The sequence below is a fragment of the Meleagris gallopavo genome, chromosome 2 (genome assembly GCF_905368555.1).
Source record: "Meleagris gallopavo chromosome 2, MGAL_WU_HG_1.1, whole genome shotgun sequence".
Lineage (NCBI taxonomy): Eukaryota > Metazoa > Chordata > Aves > Galliformes > Phasianidae > Meleagris > Meleagris gallopavo.
In genome coordinates, this window is record NC_139405.1 from 29375499 (window position 1) to 29403360 (window position 27862).

Sequence of the window (27862 nt, forward strand, 5' to 3'; positions counted from 1 at the left end):
TTGGGATCAGTCTGGGGAGAGAGGTGTAGTCAGAAGAGTGCAGAAATAAAATAAGTCAAAACCTATATAGTAGGTTATTCAAAGGAAAAGTTGTCTAGACATTTTGAATCATTCCCAATTGTTCAGCTGTGTATGAAAGAGCATCCCAGGACTTGCTCTGCAGGCCAAAAGGGAAATCTATTTGATACCTGTGTGATGGGTGCAGAGTTGCTATTCATGGTCTGGTTTTCCAGACCATGAATTTTCCATTGCCAAACTGCATCTTATTGTCTTTTCTATCTGTGCAAGGAGTGTTTGTCAGGCTTTTCTCCTGAATTGAGTCCTAAGCCTAGAGAACTTGCAGTGAACAATCTTAAAATACTATCCTTAGCTGTGTCCCCTTTCTGAGCAATGGCTGTGGGGTGCTTTAAGTACGGTCTCTGTTCTGGGTTGTCTGGAGGCCCTGCTTGCAGTTTCCTAACCGTAGAAGAGAAGGATGCTTTAACTCAAAAAGATGTTAGCAATAATGCTTTTTATCTGTAATGAATTAATGAGTCCCTACAGCTCTCTTTTCTCAAACCAGCTAACTTCAAGAAGAAACCCTAGAAAGAATGAAGCTGTTCACAGGTGAGCAGACAGGTCCTTTTCAAGCTTAGAAGTGTCCCTCTTTGTCCTCTTCCAGCCCCACCTGCTCTGAAACTGTCAGTCAATGAAACATTGGTGGTCAACCCTGGTGACAACATCACTATGCAGTGCTCTCTGACAGGCGGTGACCCACTGCCAGAGGTGCTTTGGTCTCATTCTCCCGGCCTGCTGCCTCCCAGCAGCCTTGTGCAAGGAGGCAACCTCACCATCTGGAGGATCCGCGTGGAGGACTCAGGATACTACAACTGCACAGCCATAAACAACGTGGGGAACCCAGCAAAGAAGACAGTGAACCTACTGGTGCGGTGTAAGTTGCTCTTTTTCTCAGAGGAGGAGTTAGATTTGCATTTCCCCTGAGTGTCCTTGTACAACTAAGGGTCTGGGATGCTTAGCAGAAATCAGTACTCTGGAGAAGCTGTTGTGCAAGCTTCTGTGCTCCCAGATCAAGAGCTATGCTTTGGCTGTTCACAGCCTCATCCTAGGCTGCATCACTGTCCTGGGCTAGACAGAGATCCCAGTCTTCCAGGTGTGAGGCGTTGGGGATCTCTTGTAGGAGCTTAGCTAGGGAAGGTCTTGGGACATATATGTTGCACAGAGATGCTGCCCTCCAAAGGAGTAAAGGGCTGTTGTCTTGTGCCATGTGAGGCTCTTTGCTGTCCCTAAATGGTTTTGCACTTGTATTCATCCCAGCCATGAAGAATGCCACGTTCCAAATCACCCCTGATGTGATCAAAGAGAGTGAGACCATCCAGTTAGGGCAGGACTTGAAACTCTCATGCCACGTGGATGCTGTCCCCCAGGAGAAGGTTGTCTACTCCTGGTACAAGAATGGGAAACCAGCCAGGTTCTCAGACCGGTTACTCATCACCAGGAATGACCCTGAACTCCCGCCTGTGACCTGCAGCTTGGAGATCATCGACCTGAGGTTCAGTGACTACGGCACCTACCTGTGTGTGGCCACCTTCCAGGGAGCACCCATTCCTGACCTCAGCGTGGAGGTGAACATCTCCTCAGAGACAGGTGAGCCTTTCTCTGACATCTGGGGACCTTCTGGACATCACATCCTCCACCTCCATCCCACAGTTTTAGAGTAAGACTGTTCAAAGAAGGCACCAGATTGTGCAGGAAGAAAGAGGAAATGATATTTCACCAAATTTCAGAAGTCCTTTTGCTTAGAAGGGAGTAAAAGAAAAAAGAAAGCTGTTCTTTGCTTTCTTTGGCATAGCTTATGAGGAATATTTTCAAAGCTATGATCAGAAGATTGGTATCATCTGTTATAGCAAATTCTGTGAAAAGATTTAATGTTTACTAGATTGCAATTTCAATCTGTCTTGGGTACTCTCTGCAGGACTCCATGTGTTATAAATGCCCCTTGTGTTATATATACCTTTAAAACCAGGGTCAAAATCTCACCCTATGGCTTGGTGAGGATAGCCCTAAGATATAGGCAAGTTTGAGAGTCTCTCTGGGGACTAAAATTCAGAGTCTCAGAGCTGCATCTTTGCTTCTGGAAAAGCTGGTGGATCCAGCTGTACCCTCCAACACATCTATGTCATCCTGCTGTCTTTCCAGAACCTTGAGAGTATGGCACAACGCAAGTAATCTGGCGAGGGCAGCCAGCTGCTCATAGAGCTTGTCCTAAACCTTCATAAGAAGTTTATTCTCAGTCTCTGGTTGTGCTGAATCTATTATTTGGGCTGGTCCCGATGCCATTTCTGGACCTTTATTGCTTCAGCACTCCAGCAGAAAGCGGTGCTGTACTGCTTCTGCTGATTCAGGAATCTGTCTCAGCAGAAATGCTGGGATCAGTCTCTTCCCAGGGGACTTAAGTCACATTCGCCAGCAGCGTGGAGACCGAACCCTCACCTTGCTATGGACCTGAAAGACACCATGACTAGTGATTCCACTCTGCTAGCAACCCCTTTGTCCTGTGGGTCTTGTGTGGGGTCGCCGCCACTGGGAGTAATTCTTTTTGCCCAAGAGCAGTGGATGGCAAAGTGCAGTTGTGTTTAAGGATACAAAAGGTGGGAGGCAGCAAAGAGCTGGGAGACCCTGGATGATCCCACTAAAGAGCTGGGCAGTGTCTGTTGGCACAGGGGTTGGCTCAAGTTCCCAAAGGAGGTGTCTGCAGCAGCTGCTCCGTGCTGGTGGAGTGTGAGAGCCATACACTCACATCAGTAATGGTGGAGAAGGTCATCCTGGAGCACTCTGAAGCCTCACTTCAGCAGCTTGGTCCACCAAAACTCCTTTTGTGACTGAGGGGAGTGAAGGCCATTGTCCTTGCTGGAGCAGCCCTCCACATAGCTTGAGCCCACCACCAGCAATGAAACCACATCCAACATGGTTCCTGCATGAAATCTTGGTGGGTTTTCCCCTGAGTGCAGGATCTGTGCAGAAGAGCAGCAGCGGCAGTTCCACATTTCCCAACAAGAAAGGCCTGAGCTTGCCAAGGTGGCTGCTTCCACTGAGTGCTCTGAGGAGACAGCTTTAATTAAAAAAATCTCCAAATGCAATTTTCAGCTTTTCCCCATGGAGAAAATTACCTCTCGCCAGGTGAGTGGCTGTTGGCACTGTTGGTGGTGAGAGTGCTGTCGTCCATCGCATTGCACAGGACAGGGTGTGATGTTTCCCCAGCCCATGGGAGACTTGCAAATTGAAAATACGGCCTCCTTGTTGCACTGGGAGGTCACTGCTAAGGGAGATGGGGCTGGATCCATCCTAAATCTGCTTTAAAGCAGCTGTAGGCTGTAATGTGTGCAATTAGTTTAGCAAATTCTTCCTTGCTGGAACTGAATTGAGCTAATATTGGTCAGGCCAGCTTGTTACAGCCTCTGTAGTCCTAAACTTTGCTTTAAATGGAAATGAATTACATAGCCCTCGTGGTTATGGAAGTGTCAATCTGAGTGTCACCATTGTCAGCTGGAAGGGCTGAAAGAGGAGCTTTCAGAAAACGATTGCTGCCCTTCCAACTCAAATGATTCTATGACTGTGTATTTACTTCAGTTGAACAGTTAACTCAGAAGACTAATACAAATTAAATGTCAACGTTACATGGATTTTAGCATGAGCTTTCCCTTCCTGGGCCTTTGGTGAATGTGGAGATATGAACAACAAACTTCCCCTAGAACCTCTCCCCCCTTCTGCTTGGACTTCTTTTGAGCTGTTTGTCAGCAGTTTTGTTTGCTGTCTGAGAGCTGGGTTTTTCTTGAGCATTTCAGTGCCTCTAGCTCTAGCTAGACAGCAGTTCTGCTGGGTGAACTTGTGATGCACAGGAGTGATATTTGCTGAGACCTCTCTCTCTGGAGTGAGCCGGAGATGTTCAACACACTGTGAATCTCAATGTAGAGTAAACAAAGACGCTTAACAGAGATGGCTCCTTACTGTGGTTTAGCAGCAAACAGAAGTCCTGGGTGTCTGAAAAGGCTGGAGGTTTACTAAGCACTAATCCTATAAATCTGTTTCTGTCTAACCTCTATAAGAGGACTAGATGCCTTTGCAGAGACATCTATTTCTTGGTCAAAAGTTTGCAGTTCGATTTAGGAAATTTACTGACCAGAAATAGATCAAAAAGGCTTTTGCAGTAAGAGGTGGGAGCTGGCAAAACGTTCCAAGAGAGCTGGCAGTTGCCATTGACACTGGGGTAAATTTTTTGAGAACTTGGGATCTTCCTTGGTACCATGCAGCTCCAGACTCTGTAGGGTGGTTTACACGGGCAGTGTGTTCCTGTAGGGGTTGCAGTAATACTATCAGTGTCAAGTTGAGTTCAGGGCTGCTGGTGTGATGCAGGTACAAGCATCTTGGGAGTGTTTCTTGCTTACTGGAAACCAAGTGTAAAACCCGTCCTTTTTTATCTCCCTTTTAGTGCCGCCAACCATCAGTGTCCCCAAGGGTCAGTCTACCATCACCGTCCGGGAGGGCTCCAGGGCTGAGCTGCAGTGTGAGGTTCGAGGGAAGCCTAAGCCACCCATCATCTGGTCCCGAGTAGATAAGGAAACCCCCATGCCTTCAGGGACAATGACAGTGGAGGCGTATGATGGGAAGCTGCGCCTGGAGAGTGTCAGCCGAGAAATGAGCGGGACCTATAAGTGCCAGACAGCCAGGTACAATGGCTTTAACATCAGACCACGGGAAGCCCTGGTGCAGCTCAACGTGCAGTGTGAGTATAACATATAAGCGGAATACCGGTCTGAATGCCTGTGTGAATGTAAGCCTGTGGGCAAAGCATCTCTGTCATACCGAGTGCTGCTTTCAGGCAGGGCTGGCCTTTCTTACTGGGCTGAGATGACACGTCTCTTTTATCTGAAGACCTTTGTACAGTTTGTATTTAATTGGCCTGGCTGCAAAGACAAGAGTAGAATACTATACGGGCAGTGTGTTGCAAGTGGAAGAGAAGGGTGTTGTCTGTGTTTGTACACAATATTTTTCCATTTCCCTATCAGTCGACTATTGCAAAACAGCTGCTTTGCAAAATGTGCATTCAGGGCATATTAAAAAGGTTGTGAAGTCAGAACTGTTCACAAGATAGCAAATGAATGTCAGTTATGCCATTTCTACCTCATAACCCTTTCTGCATCTTAGTTTCCCCAACCTGAACCATTTTGCCTGGAAAGCAGCACTAGGCAGATCCTCACATGGACTGCATAATTCCAAACAGTTTCCATGCAGAGTGTGTGAGCAACAGAAAACTGATTCTTAGCATGTGGTGTATTGAATGATTTCAGTGATGGGCGGTGTTCCCAGCCTTGCTTTGACCAGTATATCTGTGCATAAAGGTGAGTGCTGCCTCTCTCCTCCCTGGCTCACTCTCCAGGGAAAGGAGAAACAGGACTGGAGCAGATAACCTGTCTGAAGCCAAGCAGGCACACTGCTGACAGATGCAAGCTGTTGGGAGCACAGCAGTAACAAAAGTGTTCCATATCCTTCAGGTATATTGGAGTATTGTAAGATTCGCCTTAAAAGACAGTCTGTCTGTCCATTTGCAAGCACTCCAGCAATTGAATTACAGGATGGGGAAACGTGTGCAGGTTTTCATGAAGTGGAAATGTGTGTGGAGAAGATTCCGTTCAGGGTGGTTATGGGTGCTTTGATTTAAGCTGTTTTGGAAAGCAAGCTGGGATGAGCATATGGTGCATGGGAGGACACAGGAGGGAGAGTGATCCTCACCCCAACAACTGATGGAGGTACAGCAAAGTCTCACTCTGGAGCAAAGAACAATCAGATCTGCTAGAGTCCCCAGTTCTTTGCTGGAGTTGGAAAGTGATGCTGTCCCCACCGTATGGCACTGCAGAGGGAGAGGCAGTGCCCAGCCTGAGATGAATTCAGGCTTGATAGGTAGTTTGGAGGGGAATCACAGCCGTATGTCTTGAGTTGGAGTGGGTAGACACAATTCTCCATGCAACAGATGGTAGGTAGAAGCCTGAAGTTGTTGCACGTTAGTATGCCCATGGTGTGATTGACCCACAAGAGGGAAAAAAATTGAACTTCTGTATAAAGAGTAACTCAACATACTCTTCCTATAACTTTTCCTGAAGCCAAGCAATGTTTTGTTGTGATCTAGCCCAAGTAGCAACAGCATGGTCCATGCATGATAAACAAACCGTGAAACAAGAAAGTAAGGCAAGAAGTGCCTCCTTTGCTCTTATATCCCCTTTAAAAAATGGGAGGAAAAAAAGCCAACAGCAAACAGCACAGTCCCTGTTTATGCCTCTCATCCTTGTTTGAGCAGCTGGAAGGAGGTGGGTGCAGTGGCGGGGCCGCAGTGGTTAATTGAAACGTTGCTCTGCAGTGTGAGGAGCTCATTAGTCCGGTCGCTTGTTCTGGAATTCTCATCATATCAGAAATGGGGATCGTGTGGCTTCTGCAGCCTCCGTGATGAGTGCTTCCCACTGGTGGGCCTGGTTAGGTGATATGCATCCACAGAGCTGCGTGTGCCCACCCGTGTGTGTGTGTGCATGCAGACGTGCCTCTCTGTGTGTCTGGGTGAGCTCCTTTTGAACCGGCTCGCTCAAGGGAAGAGCGAATTCTGAGTGATAATGTGGCTGTTTCTCTGATTTGCTCCAAAGCTAAAGTTGCAAAATCAATACAGCAGATCTGATTAGATGTCAGAACCTGTTTCTGTGTTTCTTTTTTCTTTTCCTTTTCTCCCCTTGCCCTCATGCATATAGTTACGTATTGTAGCAAACCAGCCCAGAAATAGGCTTTGCCAACTGCACTGCAGTATTGGAAAAGAGAGCAAGAAGACAAAAAGAACAAGTCAGCTGTCACAAAAAATGGTTCTTATTATTTTTTACATTTTGCAAGCAGAAAAAGATGTTCTTTTATCTTATGAGCAGTAATTGTCTATCATCAACTCTCTGACAGGCTGGCTAGTCTGCTCCCTGGACTTCTTGGTCTGAACTGTAGGGGGTTGGAAGATTAATAAGTTCATGAAAGTCCTTACAGCCTCATAGGTTTGTGGTTAGGATCAAGAAATGTTATATACTGGTTAGAGGGAGAGATTGGGCTCTGCAGAACTCCTGGGGATCTAGCTACCATTCAGTGTGACAATTTCTCGTCTTTTCCCATTTCTTTAAATCAGGAATAAAACTGCTCTGTCTCTTCGAGGATTTGCCACGCATAATAAACATAGCACTTTGAAATCTTGGAACAAAAATAGCCATGTAAGGGCAGAGTGCTGCTGTTAATAATATCAACGCTATTGTTAATGCTGTTGTTGAGCCTTTTTTCTAGGATTAGGTACTCGCTCAAGAAAATCCTGGCAAAAAAATGAATCCTATGCAGAGGCGGGTTTGTATTGAGGTCTGGGTCACTCTGCGCAGGTGAGATCAGCATAAGGCTGTAAAACACCCTCTGGAGTTGAAAATGTACAGCTCTCTGTGCATTTTGGATTAGAAAGTATAGTATGAGCCAACACGTATGAAAAGAGGAAAGAAAGTCTCTGTGTGCATCAGTGAAAAGGATGTTGCCTAGATGCAAATTTAGCGACTACATAATGTAAAAGAAAAAAAGTAATAATAAAAATCTGTGCATTCTGAAAGCCTGGTCAAAATAGCATTTCCATAAATTGCGAAGAGCAGGAGTAATGCAAAACTCTAGCTATTGCAAGAGCTGGTCTTTGAGACAACTTTCTCTTATTGTGGTGATATTACATTTGTTCTGTTAGAGTCTCACATAATAGCATAGTGCAAATTGCAATCCCAGTACACTGTTCTGCTTGCATGATTATGTGCCAGCCCTAATGCTTTGCCAGTGCTGACCATCATGTTACATACTTCTGGACAGCTTTGTCAAAGTCCAGCTCAGCCCTACCCTCCTCATCACACAATCCTTAATGCATCTCCTCCAGGGAATATTTATGTAGTTCAGTCTGAACAATGATGCTGTTTCTCATCTGCACACTGCAGATGATGTCTAGGCAGAAGGAAACGCTAGAGAATGAATAAGATGGCCTGAGAACTTGACCCCCTCTAGATCCAAAATAGTAGTCCACAATCATCTGGGATTGGTCTCCAAAGAATTAGACATACTGCCCTTAGGTAGAGTTTTGCATTCTACACTGGGGAACAGGTGGATTGTTGTGTTTCATCTTCAAAGCACAGTTACTGTTAGGTGCAATCAGGAAAGTAATCTGACATTGTCTTTGGAGGGGCATCCACCATAGTTAACAGGACTTCAGGAGATATGTGTAGTTCTAGCAATAGGCATGGCTATAAGGCCAGTGACAAGGATAGTGATAGGATGAGAGGCAATGGCCTTAAATTGCACCAGGATAGATTCTGGTTGGATACCAGGAGAAATTTATTTTCAAAGTGGTAATGCATTGGAACAGGCTGCCTAGTGAGGTCGTGGAGTCACTATTCTCAGAGATATTCAAGAAACATTTAAAAGTGGCACTGAGGAACATGATTAGTGGGCATGACAGTGATGAGTTTATGGCTGGACTAGGTGATCTTAGAGGTCTTTTCCTACCTTAATGATTCGATGATTCTATGATAAGCAGATCTGGCTCTGCCCACATCTGAAAGGCAGCCAGAATACATCCTGGAGTGGTATCTGTTGCCCTTGTTACTTAAAGAAATATTCAGGTGCAGAAGGAAATGTTTTCCCATCCAAGTCCACATGCTATTGACTCATTTCTCTTTAAAATTCTCCTGAGCCTATTGGCAGTGCTGTACACTAGGAGGGCAATAGTCAGCATCAGCTCTTCCTGCTACCTATGTAGCAAGCAGAAGAACAGGGAGGAGAGGAGGGAGTGATTATGTCAATAAGTGAGACGTATCAGTGGACCCACACAACTGGAAATGGAAATGCACTAAATAGTTTCAATCAATGTCAGTGCTCTATGCGGGTATCCTACCTGCTCTGAAACATAAACATGGATATTAAGTACTTTATTAAAAGTGCTCTTGAGAAATGCTCCTGACATGGAGATGGTTCTTCAGAGTGGTTATGATGGGGCTTTTGGCTCCTCAGAGCTCCCTGCAGCTCTCCTTGCCTATGTGAAGGGAGTCTAAGAGGAATGAGACTGTCCCCAGCCAGTGCAGGTTCATATCTGTGACTGAGTTGGTTTATCCATCTTGCTGCTTGGGCCATGTGAGCTGGAGTGTGGAGCCATCTGCTAAGAATTTTAGACTTGACTGGTTCAATTTGTGAATTTATTAATAGCTGTTTTATTTTTTTAATTATGATTTTAATCAGTGAAGCCTAGTCTGACACTCTACTTCAAGCTGAGGAATGCAGTTCAGAAGCTCTATTGGGAGCAGAATTTTTCTGCTCTTACAGTGGCTGGGGCTTTCCTGTCCTTCCATTCATGTTCAGTATTGTGCTACATCCTGCAGGTCTTGTTCCTAGGAGAGGGAAATCTGGCCTCTTGTAATAACCAGAGCTCTGGGATGCTCAGGGTGATCTTAAGAATTAACTGAGGTTCTTCTGGAGAAGGTGTGTCTGCATTCAAAGTCATGGGTAAACTCTGCCTTCTGTGAATTCAGTGTTTGCCAACCTGGACACCTTCATTAGTGAGAAGAAATTATTTGCAGCCACAGGCATGACCTCAACCCACCAGTATGAATGGACAAAGCCTGACTCTGTCATCTGGTCCCACTTCAATCAAAATCCTCCTTGTTTCCTTCCTGATTTGTTACACCAAGGTTTGTGTGACTAAGCTGAAAGCATACATTATTTCTGTTTTTCTATCAACACACAGAACCTTCCTCGTTAAGAGCTGAGAGTTTTGTTCCTGTTTGTCAACACGCTTTCAGCTAGCAGCGCTGTCTGGGATTACGTTGCTCTGAGTTTGTGTTTGTGCATACAGCTCTGTCCTCAGTGCTACAGCGTGAGGATTGCTCACTCGGCTGCCCAGTGCCTGGCTGCTAATTAGAGTTGTCAGTCTAAGGACGGGCTGAAGAAGGAATCCATTTCATTCCGTCATGGCTGTAAACCCAAATGGCCATGGTTCAGAGCACAGTAACAACCACAAAGGATTAGCTGGCCTTGGATTTGTTTTAACAATTACCATCTCTTGGTCCCAGGGCCTGGCAGACAAACTGTGACATCGCTTACATTGTCTTCAGATTGAATCTTAAGATGGGCTGTATCAAATGCGGCCAAAGAAAGGATGGCTCCTGTTTGTCTAGGACCTGCAGGACCTATCCTCCTGCCAGCTTCATGGCATTGAAGGGCAGCTAGTCTGCCATGCCAAAGGGTGTTTGGCCAAAACTGACTTCTTTGTGACTGCCTTTGTAGTCTTTATCTTCGTGGATCAAAGCCTCAGGACACCCGGAGTTGAATTTTTGTAGCATTTGGTATATGCAGCTTTGGAGGAAAAAAAAGTCTTTCACAGAGTAAAGCTGCTGTATGTATTTTGACCTGCCAGAATTTTTTTCCCTTCAGCACGTGGAATTTATTCCACAGGACCCTGGTCTGCACTTGCTGCCTGATGGGGAAAATTCTTGTGTGCTGCTACTCTGAGATTTTCTTGGGCAGTCTCCCTTGTATCCTGAGAGCTTTTCAGATTTACCTCATTGATTTAAAATGGTTTGACAGAGCATGTCTGCATGCTGTGGTGACCAGGAAACGTATGAGATTTGAGATGTAAACAAAAGGTCCATATGGTGGGGAGAATTCACTGGAGCGGTGGTGACTGGGGAGCAGATTTAGATGCATGTTGGGTGCAAAACACTGCATTCTGGGGAAATGGCCATGAGAGAAATGTAACATCCAGACATATGCCTCAGGAAGGTAGAAGCTCTGGGTACGCTGCCTGGATTGCAGCCTGCTTGTGTTGCCATTCGGCCTTTCAGTGGCCCATTTCTCATCGCTGAGCACCTCCATAGTTGTAATGATAGGTTGAAGTAAAAGCCTATGTGAGAGTTCCTTGTCTAGAGAGATGAATTTGTTTGTTCAGAAGAGAACTGGTTTAAATCAGCTAATCTATTTCTCAGTTATTGTTAAGAGAAACAAATACCCGTTCCATAAGCTGCTGTTATCCCATTTTTGACCAGATTCTCTGGGAAGAGCAACTTAATTTTATCAAGTGAGAGAGATGTCCATGTTATACAATTTTGGCAGAAAGGGAGAGACAACACCTGCACACACATAGAGGATGGCATACAGCCTTGGTCATCTCTCTTTGTGTAACTGCTTACCTACTGTGGCCCTCCTGGGGCAGAACAGCACATCATCTAGTGCTGCTCAAATTCAGATACTCCTTTTAAGATTTTCTTGCTCTGGTAGCCATTTTCCCTTTCAAACCTAGCTCTATATCAGCTTGTTAGGTTAAAAAAAATCTCCAGAATCCTCTCCAGTGCTTTGTGCTGGGCCTGCTGCAAGGCTGCAAATGTGCATGTCTGGTCTGGGTGTGTCCTTGTCTTTAAAGCATGGGAGTATACATCCCCAAGTTATTTCTTTGGTTTTGAGCCCTGTTGTTGATTTTAGGCCATGAGTTAAACCATCTGTATCAGAGATCCCCAAGCTGTGATGCAGCTGATGGTATCCAGACTACATTGAGGCAGCTTGGCAGGTAGGAGAGGATATCCTGCTTCTGCTCTGGTTTGCATGGGGATATCATGCAACTTCCTTCTCTGACAGTGTATTTACTTCTGCCATGTGCTTACCACCAGTCAAAATTTATCTCTTGGTCTGCACAGCACCATAGGTGTATGGATGAGTTCAGGATATGGGCACTTGGCCAAGACAGTGAACCAAGAGCCATGAATCCTGAAATGTGGGTTGGAGGGATATTCTCTGGCAGAGGTGGTAGAGGGGACTGGTACCTGTTTGTGTGAATTGAGTGTCACAGCTGCACTTGGAGGAGAAAAGTCTTAAATTTGGGGACCTAGACTAGTGTTACAGGAGCTAAGACGATGGGAAGGCTTGCTAGCAGTAGCTCTATTTTGTTAGAATATATGTACACCTGAGCAAAATAGATTTGCTATACTGTGAGCTGAGTGGTACCACTGGCAACAGGAGATATGGGGCAAGGGAGGTGGTAGATAAAGGGAGTTAGTCAGAAAACTGCAATCTCATTTTAAGGCTGGGATCACAAGATGGGAAAGGAGAGAATTGTTCCTATCAAATCCTGCCTCTTGGTGACCAAGAAGGTGAGCACCCAGTGGGGAGAGAGGTACCATGGAGCAGGGCTCACTGGGGGAACCAGGAAGACACTGAACAGACAAAAAAAGCATCTCATTTTCTTGTAATAACTGTCAGCATCTGCAAAAGCATCTGAGGCATACAGAGAGGTGAAAACAGCTGTCCACTCTTGCAAGGGAGCATATAACATCAAACCTATAACACAGAGCCTATGCCAGGGGAGCTGGGACGTGCTGCCCCCAGCCTCTTTGACAGGGAGAAACAATGTGGTGCCATGGCCACTGGCATTGCCTTTCTCCCATGATTTTTTGGCCATAAACCACCTCAGGCAGCACCAGCAAGGGTACTATTCCTCATCTCCTCTCAGTGCAGAGCTATTTCCTTCTAGCTAGGACTGCAGCAGGCACATGGAGACAATGCGCAGAACAGTGATGCCACGTTGAAGGAAGGATGTTGTGCAGGGAAACCCCCCTGAGACACCCATGGTATGAACAGAAACCATAACAGGAAACTGAGCATCCCAGGGAGGGGTCTAAATTTTAATTAGCTGTGACCATAGTGACCCTGAGCTCTGAAACAGCACCAATTACAGTCACTCCTACAGGGAAACTGTTTGCATGTAAATTACATTACAGAGGTTCTCAGACTTTCCTGCAGCTTAATAGGTATTTCTGCCACCAGTTTTGTACTGGGACACTGAGGGTCATTCAGTGGGAGGCTGAGGGCTGCATTTTTAGGAAGAGTGTAAGACTTTTCGGAGACACCTGTGGGGAAAAAAATGCTCAGTTACTAGTTTATGCTTTTTTCACTTGGTTCTATCTCTGAGAAAGAAACTATGTTTTCTTTGAAGCTAGAAAACTGTTTTCTCATTGTACAAAGATCATATTTTGAACATGCACTTCTCACTTTATTTCACTTCATATGGTTTCTGAGTTCCATCCCTCTTTGCCTCTTTATTACAAACACAAATAAGTGTGTGTGCACACGCTCCTACCTTACCTCAGCTTTCACTTGTGATTCCAACTTAATTGGTCTCTAGGACTGAGATAAAACATTCAGTTTTCTTTTATGAACTCAGTGATGAACGTGTAAAACCCTTATGGTCCCAGGAATTTACAGATGTGGTTAAATTTCCCAGTTGCATGCAGACTTGTTGCATTTTGCATGATTTTGGAGTCCTTGTTTCTGGGGTCATATGCAATCACAGCAAACCATAGAAATTTTTCATTACTGTTGACTGTGAGGAAGCTGACTTCTGAGTGTTCGCTTGCTTGCCAAGCTACAGGGGGATGAATGGAAAGTAGAAGAGACTGAAAATTACTGTTTCTGCAGGGAAAGGCATCTGGGATAGATCCCTGCTGGTAAAGAAAGAATGGCAATTGAAGGCCAGTCCAGCTCATCCTTTGTAGGCTCTCAATCTGTTGTGACCCACTCTCATGACTGGAAATCTCATCCATTGCAGATGTGCTGCAACTCTAGGCAAAACTCAGCCATGCATTTGATGGGAGGGATTGGTTGGCATGTCAAAACTTACAGGTTACTGACAGTGGCTAAGATTGAGATCAAGAGAACAGTAAATAAATGGTGGCATTTGCGCAGAGCAGGGATTTTCCTTACCAAGTGCTGATTGCAAAAAGATATTTTACTGCCCTAATCATAAGCTAGAATGTGGTAGCTCATAACAACTTAATGCAATATAGATGGGCTTAATAGTGCTAGCTCTGCTGGGATTTTCTTAGCAGTTCATATCATATGCATAGAACAGACCCTTCAGCCAATATCATTCTACACTGTAAAATGGGGAACTGGGGTCTAAGGGAGAGGGAGCAGTGCTCCATGTAAGGTTGATTGCTGGAAAGAGTATAAAGTGTATAAAGTCATGTTGGCTGTCAGCTATTAACTTCTAATTTTCCATGTGCTTCAGTGTAGTTTTCAGGAGAACATGCTCTGTGACCTCAGTGGGTGCAGAGCTGAGAGTGACTGGCCTGTAGTCCCCCAGGTCTTCCTTTTCTCCGTTTTTAAAAATGGGAATTGTGTTTCCTCTTTTCCAGTCAGTGAGAACTTCTCCAGACTGACACAACTTCTCAAATATGATGGATAGTGGGTTAGCAACTTAAGTCAACTTAGTTCCTCAGTAAGTTGTTTCCCTCAGGAAGTTGTTCCAATGAATTTTTACTGCCACGGTTCAGTTGTCATGACTTAAAGACTTAATGTAAGCTGGTCTCTTTTCAGTTTCCAGATACAAGCTCTGTTTATGCCTTTGTCTTCTGACATAAAGAGCTATTTGTTATTAGCGGCTTCTTTCTTGTGTAGTCTGAGATACCGGAACCAGTCATCTCTTAGCCTTTTTTTCAGTACACAGTCCAGAGTCTTCTCTGCCATTCACCACAATGCATGTTTTCCTTTTAATCATTTTTATAGTCTTTATTTTTTTTCAACATCATTCTGGCAGCATGTCACCTCTATTAAACAGATTTTTTAAAATGATCTCATTGATGCAGATACAGCAGTGATGCCCATTTCACAATACTTTCAGTTATTCTTAATCATACCAAGATTTTGACACCTTTGAACTACAGAATTATGCTGAAAGTTGACACGGTTATATTGACTCAGGCTTCTCCTGGAGTCATTCTCTTTTTTGACAAGAGTGAAACATTCTCTCCTCAACAGCTTTTTTTTCCAAGTCTTCACGTTTTCCAAGGCAAATTGAGTGTTCTTACCAGAAGCTCATTCTATCAAGCAAACCAAGCTGTCCTGTATGAGGCATCTCCCAAATATTTTATTTACTACTATGTATTTTCCGGGCTGGATGGGACTGTGAGCCACTTGGTCGAGAGAGAGATGTCCCTGCCTGTAGCAGGGGGGTTGGAATTGGATGATCTTCCAACCCAAACCATACTATGATTCTATGATTTTACATTATCCACAGATGTTAGTATCTTATCATGAATAGGTGCTTAAGGATGGTGATTCTGTTACTGCACGTTGAAATGCTGTATTTCTGTGGAAGGGAAGGAAGCAAAACCCAAGACACATCCCAGAGCTGTGCCAAAATCTGCACACAGCCACCCCAACTGCAGATGGGAGCAAGGTCATTTAGACACCAGAAATTGTTAGGTATGATACTGGATACACAGCCAGATCTGGGGAGTTTGTAATTGATACTCTCTAGCTATGCCAACCTGCTTGCTGGCTCTCTGACCTTGGTGGTGATGTGAAATAGCTTCAGCGTAAGAGGTTCATGTGGGATCTCACCAGGGATGTCTTCCTAAGGAAGGTCTTTCCTTTCACTACAGAGATCTCAGTGGTGTGTGCACCAATTTAAAATTTCTTTTTGAACTTTTTCAGTGAATGTGTTTTTAATCTGTTTAACGTGGACTACATTTGAATAGTATTACATCTTCAATTAGTCTGTCATGTGGAAGCAAGCCAGAATCCTTCCAACGCCTGAGGATGTTATGACAAGATAGTTACTTTTCTTGTTGCCTTCTCAAACACTACCCAGTTTGTCTGCCAAGGACCCATAAAACCATATTAATCACCATTCATTTTTTAATTTGTATAGTTGCATCCCACATTCATTTTCCATAAGTTCTTTTTCTGAAATCAATGAGGAATAAAAAGGTTTATTGCTGTGTTTTTTCTGAGTTTTTCTCTGCTTACACTGACCCAATGAGCTCACATTTGCACTCTTGTAAGGAACACAGTCATGGTTGATAGAGAATACTTTTATTTCCTCTGGTGCTTGGAGGTTGCTATCGCATACTTCCCCTCGAAGGCTTGGCTAGATACCCTTTTTCCCCATATTTTCCTACTTTCTATGTCATTTTGGAGGTTTTGCAATTGTCGGTCTGTAATCCTACCATTTTTGCATAGATGAATTCAGACTTGGATTTGCAGATCCAGTTACGATCTCTCAGAGAGAAGCCCGTCTTTCCTTCATGTCTGACTTTAGTAAAAAATTTAGCTACCAGATTTGAGTCCGTGCAGATTCTTCCCAGGGCTGTGCACAGAATTATACTCTTTCTCTGCCCACCACAGTGGGATGGCTTAGCAACCACTGTTGAAACTTGTTTAAAATGTCTTTTTGATCTGGTTCTGAAAGGTGGTATCTACTCACCACAGAGAGGGTGGAAGGAGCAGGATGACATGTTGCAGCATATGCTGCCTCAGTTCATCAGGCAGAAAACTGCTGATGGACCAGCTCAGGCCAGGATCCAGTTTAAACTCTTGATGCAATGGATGTGAATGAGGAAGATAATGGCCTTACTTTTTGTGCCCCAAAAAAGCTGGAAATGGGAATGAAGGAAAGTGTATGGAATAGATTTCAGGCATGTATCTGTTGGACCAAAATCCACTCTGACCTGAGGGCTCCCAGATGATCTGCAGAACGTCTTCATTACTATCAAAGTTCTCATCAGTCAGTGTGAAAAAGTAACTGTGTGAGATAGGCACATACCCATATTGCAGGGGTGCTGATTCTCCAAATGTTTCCACTAGTGCTGGCCCAGAAGCAGGAAAATCAAATGTCAGAGAAGGTTTATCCAGAGAGTGGGCTTGCTAATGAATTTCCTTCTCTTGCTCCAAGTCCAGAGGAGATAAAACAGAACTGATGGGGAGGTCAGGGAATCAGGCTATGTCCCTGAATGATTGCCAGTGTGTTAATGGCCTCCTTCCTATGCTCTCTGCTGCAAGAGCAGACCCTGAACCCTGGAGAGTTATTTCTGGGAGACCACCATACTTAGAGCCCTCAGGAGTGACAGTGCTCATCCTAATGCAAGGGAAGATGAGAGCTGCTGGGCTGTGTGTGTGCTTCTGCAGTAAGGTTGGTGTGCTGCTGGTCTGGAAAGTTGGTGACAACTTAGAGAGGACAAGAGGTTTCCAGCAGAAGAGTGACTCCTCTGTAGCTTGATCCTGGGCCCTTCCCTGGTTTTGCATTCTCTTTGCAATAGATATTTGGCTAGCAGCAGAAGCAGATCTTTCTGTAGTTCAGCGTCTCTTGCTGTTAATGGTATGAGGTTATTAAGAATGTATACATCAGGCTCAGCATGTGAAACTATAAGGCTAAATTATTGAAACAGCGGAGAAATAATTTTAAAATGTGAGACTAGATGGCTTACAGCCCACTTTTCTTAATCTGTTTATGGCTGGGACCTGGTTGAGGCCCAGAATCTTCCACTGTCCTGCCATTGGTATTATTCTAACCTATAGGCAGAAAGCTGCCTTCACAGGGATACAGGTCATCACCAGTTTTGGAAACAAGGTGCAGAGAGATGATTTTCTGTGACCAGCAATCTACTAAGGATGCGTTTTTGAGAAGTGTGATGGTTACTGATATGACAGAAAAAGCGTTGTTTTTGGTTGTTGTTTTTTTTTTTTTCCATTAGAATTGTTTAAAAGAGGAGGAGTTGGACACAGGGACTTAATGAAATTTACACTTTTAAAGGCACGCAGGCAACAGTGTGAAGGACAGAGGGTGAATACAAAACTCTTAGATGGCAGAGACTGGTTATTTGGCAGCTGACGTTTTGGAGCCAGTCTCTGTTCTGAAAGACCCCAGCCGTTTTCTCTGATGGACTGCCTGAACTTATCTCCATTTTTCCAGCCTTCATCCTTGATTGATCTGATCAATCCTGATTCATCTGAAGATGATGATGACAGTGATGAACAGGTAACCATCCAAAGAGAGAGACAGTAAAAATGCTAATAGTTAAAAATGTTCTTGCCTTTCCTTTCTCTATTCTACCTCTGCTGACCCTGTGTTTTTAAATTGTGTGCATTTCCTAAGTTCCTCTATGCACCACCCGCCTTGTTATATTAACTCTTGCGGGGAAAATTGCTTTAATATCTGTTGACCTCGACTGCTTCATCTGTGAGACTGAACGTCTGACATAAATCTTCTCATTTGAGCATCCTTTTAGCCTCCTTCTGAATGGTTACGTTTTCATTGTCGTCATCTTCCTCAGATGAATCAAGATCAATCAAGGGTGAAGGATGGAAAAATGGGATAATGATGACAGTTAGCAGAGCAGGATATTAAACGACTGGCAGCAGAACTCAGAAGCAGCAGATAAAGAAGTGACGGAGAACTGGGTGTTTTCTCTACACTGATTTCTTCCCCCTTGATTCAAATTTCTTACTAGGCCTGATGTCTGAGGAAAAGTCTGGTTTGAGTAGGCAGCTTCTCCAATCTATAGATAAGAACCACTGTATTAACTTTTCCTAGTCTAGCTTTGCCCCATGCATCCTTTTTTCTTAATAGTACAGGCACAAAATTTGAAGTAAACATATTAAGGAGTGCTGGTTAATATTTGATTATCTTAATTGCCTTTGGTGGCCCTTCTTCCCTACCAGGCTGTTTCTGGCTTGGATCTTTTCCCCATCCAGATCTGATGCCACTTTTGCATTAAAGGATGTCTGATTTTTTAATCAACACTTTCGCTCTTGGCTAAGCTGCCTCTTGCTGTACCTGCCTGTTTTGAAAGCAGCTGTGGAGGGATCATCTAGCGCTCCCAATTCAGCTTTCAAACTGAAAACAGAAGGTGAGGTAAGGCTTGTAGCCCAACTCTGAGCAGAAGGCTCTGACCACCTGTGGCTCTGACAATCACCGAATTTCTAAAGAAGGAACTCTCCTCCCTTTTGACAGGATTGTCGTTCTCAGAGGCATTTTCTCCTGCAGCCTCCCTGCCTCTAACTTTCCAAACATATGGAGGTGATTGAATTGCTCCAGCAGCTGGTGATGGAATAACAGCCTGTTGCTACTGGTCTGCTGCTTGGAGCCAGCAGTCACCTCTGCCTGGTAGCTCTTCTGGGTGTGGGTAAGATCTTCCCTGAGAGACAAGGGGAAACAGACAATTCCTTGCAGGCAGCTGAATATTCTGGACATGAGCCCTAGCAGTGGCACTAATTGGATGCTGTCTGGAGTCCAAAGATTTATCGCTTGATTTGCTATAGGGGAAGTGCTGTCTGGTGTCTGTTTTGCTTTCCAGAGTAGCTCTGCTGTGGCACAAACCAGCTGAAGCACAGGAGGTGGCACCTGTCCAACAGCAGGACATGCTGCCCAAGTTTCAGATACATGTTATGACTCATCTTATGGATGAACTTATTAAATGAGGCATTGAAAGTTCACAGAGAGGTTCACGTTAGAGGGAAGGCACTGGACAGAGCAGAGATGTGAAGGCTGTGGGCAGCCTAGACTTCCTGAGCAGCCATGCAGGAGGGAGGTAATGTCAAATAGGGACTCCTAGTCCTGAATTGCCTTCTGGAGATGTACCTCACACTTGTTGGTTTTGGGTGGTGGCCTTCATGAAGAGGTGATGTTCACCTTGAGCACCTCAACAAAGAGCCTGAAGCTTGATGAGTTAAATTTGGTCTTTAAAGTCCTATTCTAGCTAGCTCCAAGTTTACTGTCTCAGCTGCAGGATGATCAGTTCTTTTTTCAGTTTTTCTAATCCTCAGGAATGTGGAAGACATATCCTAGGACTATGAACACCACAGATGGGCTGTTTTTCTTCTATTTTCACTTCCTTATATTCTGGATGGAAGAATAGGGAATGTGTTCTGCTGCAGTGGGCCAAGAAGCTCTGTTTCTGCTCACATGGTTTTAAATGGTACCGGTTGCTCTCTGCCCCATTATAGTTCCTCATGCCCTGCTTGTTTTTGCCAGGCAAGTGAGGAGTGTCAGAGCTGTGTATTTATTTTTCTCTTATACTTTTCTTCTTCCCAGAACTGTTTGTATGTGATTCCTCTGGCATTTAAAATTCCCAGGCAATGTTTCTGCCCAAAGAAAACAGAAATCTAACAAGCTGTGCTTCTGTCACCTGAAGAGCAGAGGATGGAGAGAATGGGAAAGCTTGTAGATATGTGTACGTATCAAATGCCAACATCATTTGTCAAGGACTCCAGAAGAGGAGAATTCGGTCAAAATTTCTCTCATTTTGGTTCAGGTTGGGAACTACTGGGATAGGACAGAGCTGATTACTAGAATGTAAACAGCTATGGGGACAGCTTGCAGTAGGCTTAAGCTGCAGCAAGGGAATGAGCTTAGATGGTAACAAAAACTAGTAACTAACCCCTGATGTAGGAAAAAATGTGAATTTCACATTCTGGAAGAAGAATCTTATTTAGTTCTTAGTGGTTTGTTTTTGCTTCTTTTTCTTTTCCCCATCTTTAGTTTGTACTGGCAATGAGTTTCTTTATTCCCAGAACTACCCAGTTGAGTAGCTCACCTATGAATTATTGAGTAGTAAGATAACTGGTCTTCTGCCAAAAGTTAATGCATATGGGATGCTTTTGGTGAAAGAGTATCATTGGCTGACTGTTAGTGAATGTTTGCATCTGAACTATTTATATGCTCTTGGGAGCAGGATGTCACTCCCAGCCCAATTTGTTAAACAGAAGCATGTATTAATGGATGCACGCATATGAGCCAGCATCTCGTTATCTTTTAAGAGACAGAAGTATAAACCTGAGTGAAGAGTTGGTGGTCTGGCAGTGCTCCAAATGGGAGGACTTCCCTCTTATGGGTATGTGGGTGGGCAGGAGAAAAACAAATCTGGCATAGCTGTCATCCTGCTTCACCATGCTACAACCAGCAAAATTGCATGTGAGTTAAAGACAATATTTTCCAGTATCTCTATAGTAAAAGACTAGATATGGGTTATGCCACTGGCTGGACAGTAATTGAAGGCAGCTGTGAAACAAGCGTGCTCACTGTCTTACCCTCTTTACTTGTTTTGTGAATAACTTTTCTAATTGGGTGGTATGTGGGTGGAGGGAGGGTTAACAGCATGCATTTCAGACAAATATGTGCCCTCTGTACATACGCCATCCTTTCCCACTTAGTCTTTCTTAATTAGGGGAGCACACTGTTTTGAAAGCAGGCACTCAAAGGTAAGCGAGGCATGGGAACGCTTGTCTTTGTAGTGTCTTGTTAGCACGAATTAATTGGGCTGTGAGTCTGAGTGGAGTTCCAGCATGTCTGGGGCAGATCTTTTTTTATGGAGACATAGATGTGAGGCAGAAGGTCTGGAAATTCCCATGCAGGATGGACTTTCTTGAAACTGTTTTATAAAGTGAGTGAGGGAGGTCTCATGTATTAATCATCACAGCGCATCAAGCAGGAGAGGAAATTCTTTAGCAAATCCTTCTTTATTAAAACAAGGTGAAGATGAGTTGAGCTAATTGGCTTGGGAAGTTCAGGGAAGAAGAAAGTAGAAAAGATGGTTGTGAATATATTTTGTTTGCTCTTCTTTTAAAACCAGTCAACCAGCACACAGCTAAGCCTGCTCTGCTCAGAGCTCTGGTCTTCTGGTCCCTCCACCCACTTCTCTAGCAGAAAATGTACTCAAAGAAATTTGTGTTGTTTGAAATAACAATACTTGCAAGTTGGCTTTCAAGCATTTTGCAGAAATAAGTATTTTATCTCTTTATACATGGGGATGCTGAAGTGCAAAGACAAAAGGCATAGAAGAAGGAAAGATATTCTGGCTTCTAGCTCAGATTGGTTGAGCAAGCTTTTCTCCATTTCTCCTCTTGTATCTCAGAAAGCAGCAGAGGAAACTGAACTTGCAAATGTTAGTTGGATATTTGTCTCCAAGTGGAAAACTGCTTGGTTGGTGCCCAGCATGCATTATTGGAGTATGGATTATGGATGCTATTTTAGAGAACAGAATTGCTCAACTGATTTCACCTTGTGACAAAAGAAGAGCTTCCTTCTTGCTTGAAGGAAGAGCTGTGGTCTCTCCTGGAACTCAATGCATGGAGTTTTCTAGTTTCTATGAAGGCAGGATTGTGACATATTTAACATCTCAGATTACGGGTCAAGGAGTTGGATAAAGAAGGCACCCTCTGCTGGCATCTAGACAACTCTGGTATGACTTCAGGAGGGAATCTATCAGAATTTAAATGGCTGTTGGATGGAATTGTATAAATCTCATAAGGCCTTGACACAGCCCATGCTCATTTCCAGAGACAAATTGCTGACTGATATCTTTAGCCACTTTGGATAACAAAATGTAGCTAATAATTGTGACTAAACGGAAAGCACAGTCTTTCATACCAGATTTTCTGTATGTTCTTTGCAGTTTTAATCCTGTAAATGAGTGGTCAATTATCAGCTCACACACACACAGGGTGAGGTGAAGCCTATGAGCAGGAGTCCCACTGATGCTGTAATTGCATGGCTTGGCTTGAAGGGAGTCATTCAGTAGAGTAGGCTGGGAGCTGCAGAAAATAAAGCCACTTTCTAATCTAGCAAGACTCGGAATTGTTGCTGCTTCTGTTACATGCTGCACTTTCCAGATTTAAGTGAGAAATGTAAATTTTTGTTTAATTGGAGTGGTGTTGGAGGACAGGGTGCTTGTTTGTTTGCAGTTCATTGCTGCCAGTCTTAGGTGCTCTGACTTCATCCTTGGTCGAGAAAACACACCCAACATCAGCAGATGCATTCTGGAGGCATCTGAGCTTGACGGGAACATACAGCACTCAGTTGGCATCACAGGGATCCCAGAATAGCCCTCCCTGAGCTGTGTGTGAGCATAGTGACACCTCACTGTAACACTGTGTGGAGATTGTGGTCTCTCCAGCAAGTACTTTGGATCTGGTGAGGAAGAACTAACCTCCCTTCCTCGAGGCTAAAATAAGAACAGGCTTTTTCAACAAGTATTTGCAGGCTTGGCCACAGCCCAACAGCCAATGCTTTTCTCTCTCATCTGACAGGACAGTGCACTTCAGTTCTAGTTATTCCCAATGAAACCAAGAAAATGAGAGGTTATCGGAGCACAAAGTAACACCCCCTGACACTTGACATTTCTTTGTTGTGCTTCCTTCGCTCCTGCCCTTCATCATTGTGAACACCATGCTAGTTTAGCAGCCCCGTCGGTGCAGAGCATCTGCTCTGGCTCACAGCAAGGGAACTGCTTGCAGCCTGGCTTTACTTTAGGGTGCCTGGCATGCTGGAGTAGGTTGCCTGTGTTGGGCTGATTTGATTTGTTCCTAACGAGCAGGTGAATTATTATGTTTTCTTCTGTTGCACAATAATTCTGCTGTGAAGGCAGGCTGCCCTGCCTGTTGTCTCGCAGCAGCCGCATCTTAACAAGGTTGTTGGAGGAGCCTTGCTCCTTCATCGCTGCCTACAGCAGCAGAGTGCCGCTCTCTTCACCCCCTTCATTGCTCCTCCTGCTGGCTGGCTCTTCTAGTGCTAAACTGAGTGCTGAGAGAAAACAACCATTGTCTGTATTTGTTTGCCCTGTTGTTTGCAGGGGAATCCTGGTGCCCTGTGTATGCAGAAGGTTGGTTTTTTACCTTCCCCTTGAAGCACAGCAGCCTGCCTCCTGGAATGTAACTGCTGTTTAACAGAGCATTGGAGATCAGGGAAACATGGGAAGGCTTTGGAGAAGCCTCCGTGCAAGGACCCTCTGGAACCAGGGCAAAAACTGAGGCTGAAGCTGATTCCCAGGCTCCCAGAAGAGCACTATGACAGCCAGATACTGCTGTGTGGAGCAGTTATCTCCCTCACAGCCAGAGTCATGTTGTAGGTTTCTCCTCGCAGACGGTCAGAGTGCCAGCTCATTTAAACAAGCTCTCTTTTGTGCTTAAGCCGGAGATGATAAAAGACCATTTGTTAATCTGCTAGGATGTGCAGTCTGGATCCCTGCCTTGGTGGTGGGCCTCCCCTTTATGGGTAGCCTACTCACAGAAGTGTGGGCACCCCAGCAGGTGTTGGAGGCCAGAACTGATATCTGGCACTGAAATTGCTGTTGACTTTTCTTTCCTATCCATCCCTCAGTACTGCCCCTTGCCATGGTGCTGCATCCATTGTGTTGATAGGATGACCTGCTTCAGCTCCCTCTGCTGAGAACTCAGGAGCTTCAGTGCCATCAGCACAGTTCGTGTTTGTTGGCTATTACCTCGTGCCAGAGGCAAGAAAATGCAATCAGTGTTTACTGTATAGGCACTTTCAGACATTCCCTTCACAAGGTGATAGCATAGTAGCATAGGTCCTGAGCCTGTCTCGGTGCAAATCAAGTAAATCCCATTTCCCAGCTGAGGAAGATTAAATATTTTCTGCATCCTTGGCTGCCGTGCTACTTCTGTGACCTAAGGAAGCAACTGGACTGTCTCAGCCACAGGCCCTCCCATGGTGGAGCTCAGGGCACATCCTTCTGAGGAACACTTTGTCCTCTTTCAGATTCTTTCTTTTCTTCTGTCCCAGTTCCGTGCATGGGTGCTGTTCTCCCATTCCCCTCTCTTCCTCTCATGATATGGATCATTTTGAGTACAACCAGAGCTGTTGTGCCATAGTTGTTTTTATTTTTTTTTAAGCTTTCCTTTCTTTTTTGTCTCCCCCTCCCCCCCTTTTTTTTTCCTCCCCTCTGTCACCACCAGCTGTCTTTGATTATAATGTGAGACCCCACCATCTTCAATTAAGGAGCAGATGTGACCCAAGAAATGGGATAGCAGCTAGGGATAGAGATGACACATTCATGGCACTAGGTCTAATCAAACAACTTCTCACATAATTCTCACTGTGAGGTGGGAGACGTGTGAGCCAAAGGCAAGTCAGTGCTTGGAGCACCTGCTGAGACACATTGCTAGCAAAACCATCTGTAATGAGCTGACCATGCCACTCAGCACGGAAATGTGAGTTCAGTCAAGGGTTGCTTTTAATCCACTTAAGGACAGTAAAGGTCCCAGAGGCTGAGAGCTGAGAACAGGTATCTAGAAAACAATCAGCCACTGTTGGCCAGGGCTGCCAGGTAGAGGGGGTGTTTCTATGCTCCATACTCACAGATTTGACAGTGTTTGTAGGAGGGAGGACACTGCATAGCAAAGCTATGGGGTAGCTGTGGTGAGGATGGAGAAATCACTTTTATTACTGAGCTGTAGGAGAGTCTTGTTGGGGTCAGGCTAGGGGAGGGGATGGGCTGCTGCACTGCAGCCTTCCATGCATGTCTATGTTTGACTGAAAGGGTGCTGTAAGACCTGCATGCAGCTGTGTCTGTGGCACAGAGGGTGCTGTGTGCTGCAAGTCTGGGAACCTGGCTGTGCTCGGCAGCTCTTTGGATGCTTAGTAGAGTTAGGTGGTTTTGTAGACCTATACTGCAAGGAAGTTGTCAGTGGAAGAGCAGGTACTTTGAACCCAGAGGTAAGTTGTGACAGTGCTGGAGCTGCTATAAACCTGCTCTCCCTCCTTTCCATTCGGGCTAACAGCTGTTTTGTTTTCAGGAAGCCTTCTTCATTTTAGAGAGAGAGCTTCTGGTTATTCCCCTGTGTCAGTGTTTTAATTAAGAGTTTATTGCAAATGAAACATGTCCATCAGATATCTGCTGAGATTGAAGTCTTCTGCTATTGCATTAAATAAGGGGTTGACCCAAGCAATACTAATTCAGACTTTCTCCTTACTTTACCTCAACCATGCCCAAACTATGAGATTCCTATACATTTTTGTAAGTGCCAAAGAACAAGACTTAACCTCCTTTGCTAAGGAGGTGTCCACATATCATTCTAGTGCTACTGGCAGGGAAGCTGAGATGGAGAGAAATGACTTACCTCTCAAGGTCAGGGCACTGTTGGCATAGATGAGAATAGGACCCAGGGTCCCTGTAGCCAGTCTCTGATGTATTGTATTGATGTATTTGATGTATTTGGGAGAGGCACTCTGACATCCCAGAGTGGTGGAGTCACCGTCCCTAGAGGTGTTCAAGAAATGTGTAGATGCAGCACTGAGTTTACAGGGCATAGCGGTGATAGGTGGATGGTTGAATTAGATGGTTCTAGTGGCCTTTTCAAACCTTAATGATTCTGTGATTTTATGATCCCTTGAGTTCTCTGTGAGGGCAGGCAATGTGCGTCTCTCCATTTGAACATGGTGTCTCTGATAGGCCTGTTAGTTGAGCGTGAGTATAATTGCTTGGGAGCATACCTGCTTGCTCAAGGAGTGCAACTTGTGCTGGATGTGAGAAATAAGGACTATGATTGTTTTGACTAGGATCCCAGTGTTGAAGCTAAGCTATGGTGAGTGTTGCATTTCTCACGTGGTAGATCGTTGCTTGGTAGCTCCCCCAAGTAGTGTCTCGCTGTAGGATGAGTATTTGCTAAAGGCCACCCCTACCCAGTAAATGGGAAGGAGGGAGTAGGTGGGTCCAGCCCAGTCAGAAGGTGCTGCCTGATGGTTATTCCTGCTTTTTGTTTGGCAAAGTCTGTCTCCTGCTAGATAATAAGTATCTTCTCAGAAGCAATAGATCTCTTCCCAGACAGCACTGTGGTGCCAGTGCTGAGCATTGTCAGCTCTTCCTGATGACGTCGCCGTCTCTCTCTGTTTGGTCCCCAGTTCCACCGGTGGTGGAGCCAGCCTTCCAGGATGTGCGGCAGGGCATGGGGCGCAGCGTCACCCTGCGCTGCACCATGCTGAAGGGCAGCCCCATGAAGGTGGCCACCTCTGTCTGGCGCTTCAATGGGACCCTGCTGGCGCAGCCTCCTGCAGAGCAGCAGGACTACTCGGAGCTAAAAGTGGACAGCGTGAGCCGGGAGACCAGCGGCAGCTATGAGTGCAGCATCTCCAATGATGTGGGGGTCTCCGCCTGCCTCTTCCAGGTGTCTGGTAAGTCACTGAGCACACGGTGGAGTGAGCTTTAGATGGCGTCATGGAAGTGGGTTCAAATGGGATGGCCTGTAAGCTAGCAAGACATCTGTCTCTATCATCCAAGCAAACGTTTAAGGCCATATGGAGTGGGGACAGTTAGTGCAGCCTCTGCTGTATTTCAGCAATATTTAGATGCTTGCCTGAAAGATGTGGGACTGAAACTCAAGGCTGTCATAAGCTTTCTGGCTTGGTCAAATTATTTGTAGCTAAGTACTAACTAAGAGGATAGAAAGGCTCTATGTACCCCAGCAGTCTCCAAAACATCCATTTTTCCCTTTCAAACAAACCAACCAAGCACACCACGTATTCCTATGCCCTCCCTACATCTCCAGGCAGACTTTGTATTACGATGCCTGAAAAGATAAACACAGTTTGAGTTAGATACTAGTACTAGTAGATTTGCTGCTCAGTTTTCTTTTTCCAGCATGCAGTGGCACTGGTTCCTAGCACCTGCAGCTGCAGAGGAGAGCAGCAGAGTTGCAGCAACTAAAACCACACATCTGCTCTAGCCTCTCTGGCTGATCATTAAATCTATTTTTCCCATGACCCCAGAATCGACTTGGGCACCAGATTCTAAACAAGCTCTCAGACGAGGTTCCCTTAATAAACTAAAAAATCAGTCAAAATATTTTTTTTTCAGCCTAGGGCCAATTTATAATACATGTCAAGAAGAGGCTGGGGAAAAAAAAAAAAAAAGAAAAAAGAAAGAAAGAAAGGGGGAAAAAAAAAAAATTTGCAAAGAGGCCAGATTTTGAAGGAAGTCTTTCCCAGAGTATGGAAAAACTCAGCTGTGCTATAATTCCAAGATGCTCTCAGGAATAAGGAAATGCAAATCATTTCCACATTTTGGGCCCTTCTTCAAGATTTTGCTCTCACCCTTTGAGATCTCCTGGACTTTGTCTGGTAGTTGATTTGGCTTTTAGAGCTTTCTCTCTCTCTACTATTTCTTCAAATCATTGTAAGTTTCATCTTGCTAACTAAATGGTGGCAAACTGTATCCCA

The 27862-nt window shown here is 44.8% G+C and overlaps 1 protein-coding gene across 3 annotated transcripts in view; it reads left to right on the top strand.

Moving 5' to 3' along the window:
- MDGA1 (MAM domain containing glycosylphosphatidylinositol anchor 1) overlaps positions 1 to 27862 on the top strand; it is a 135209-nt gene that overhangs the window by 56246 nt on the left and 51101 nt on the right. For all 3 annotated transcript variants that reach the window (XM_085219436.1, XM_085219437.1, XM_085219438.1), the window contains 4 exons: positions 662 to 931; positions 1315 to 1644; positions 4487 to 4780; positions 26549 to 26818. In XM_085219436.1, the coding sequence (XP_085075562.1) occupies positions 662 to 931; positions 1315 to 1644; positions 4487 to 4780; positions 26549 to 26818 (1164 nt within the window). The remainder of the gene's footprint in view (positions 1 to 661; positions 932 to 1314; positions 1645 to 4486; positions 4781 to 26548; positions 26819 to 27862) is intronic.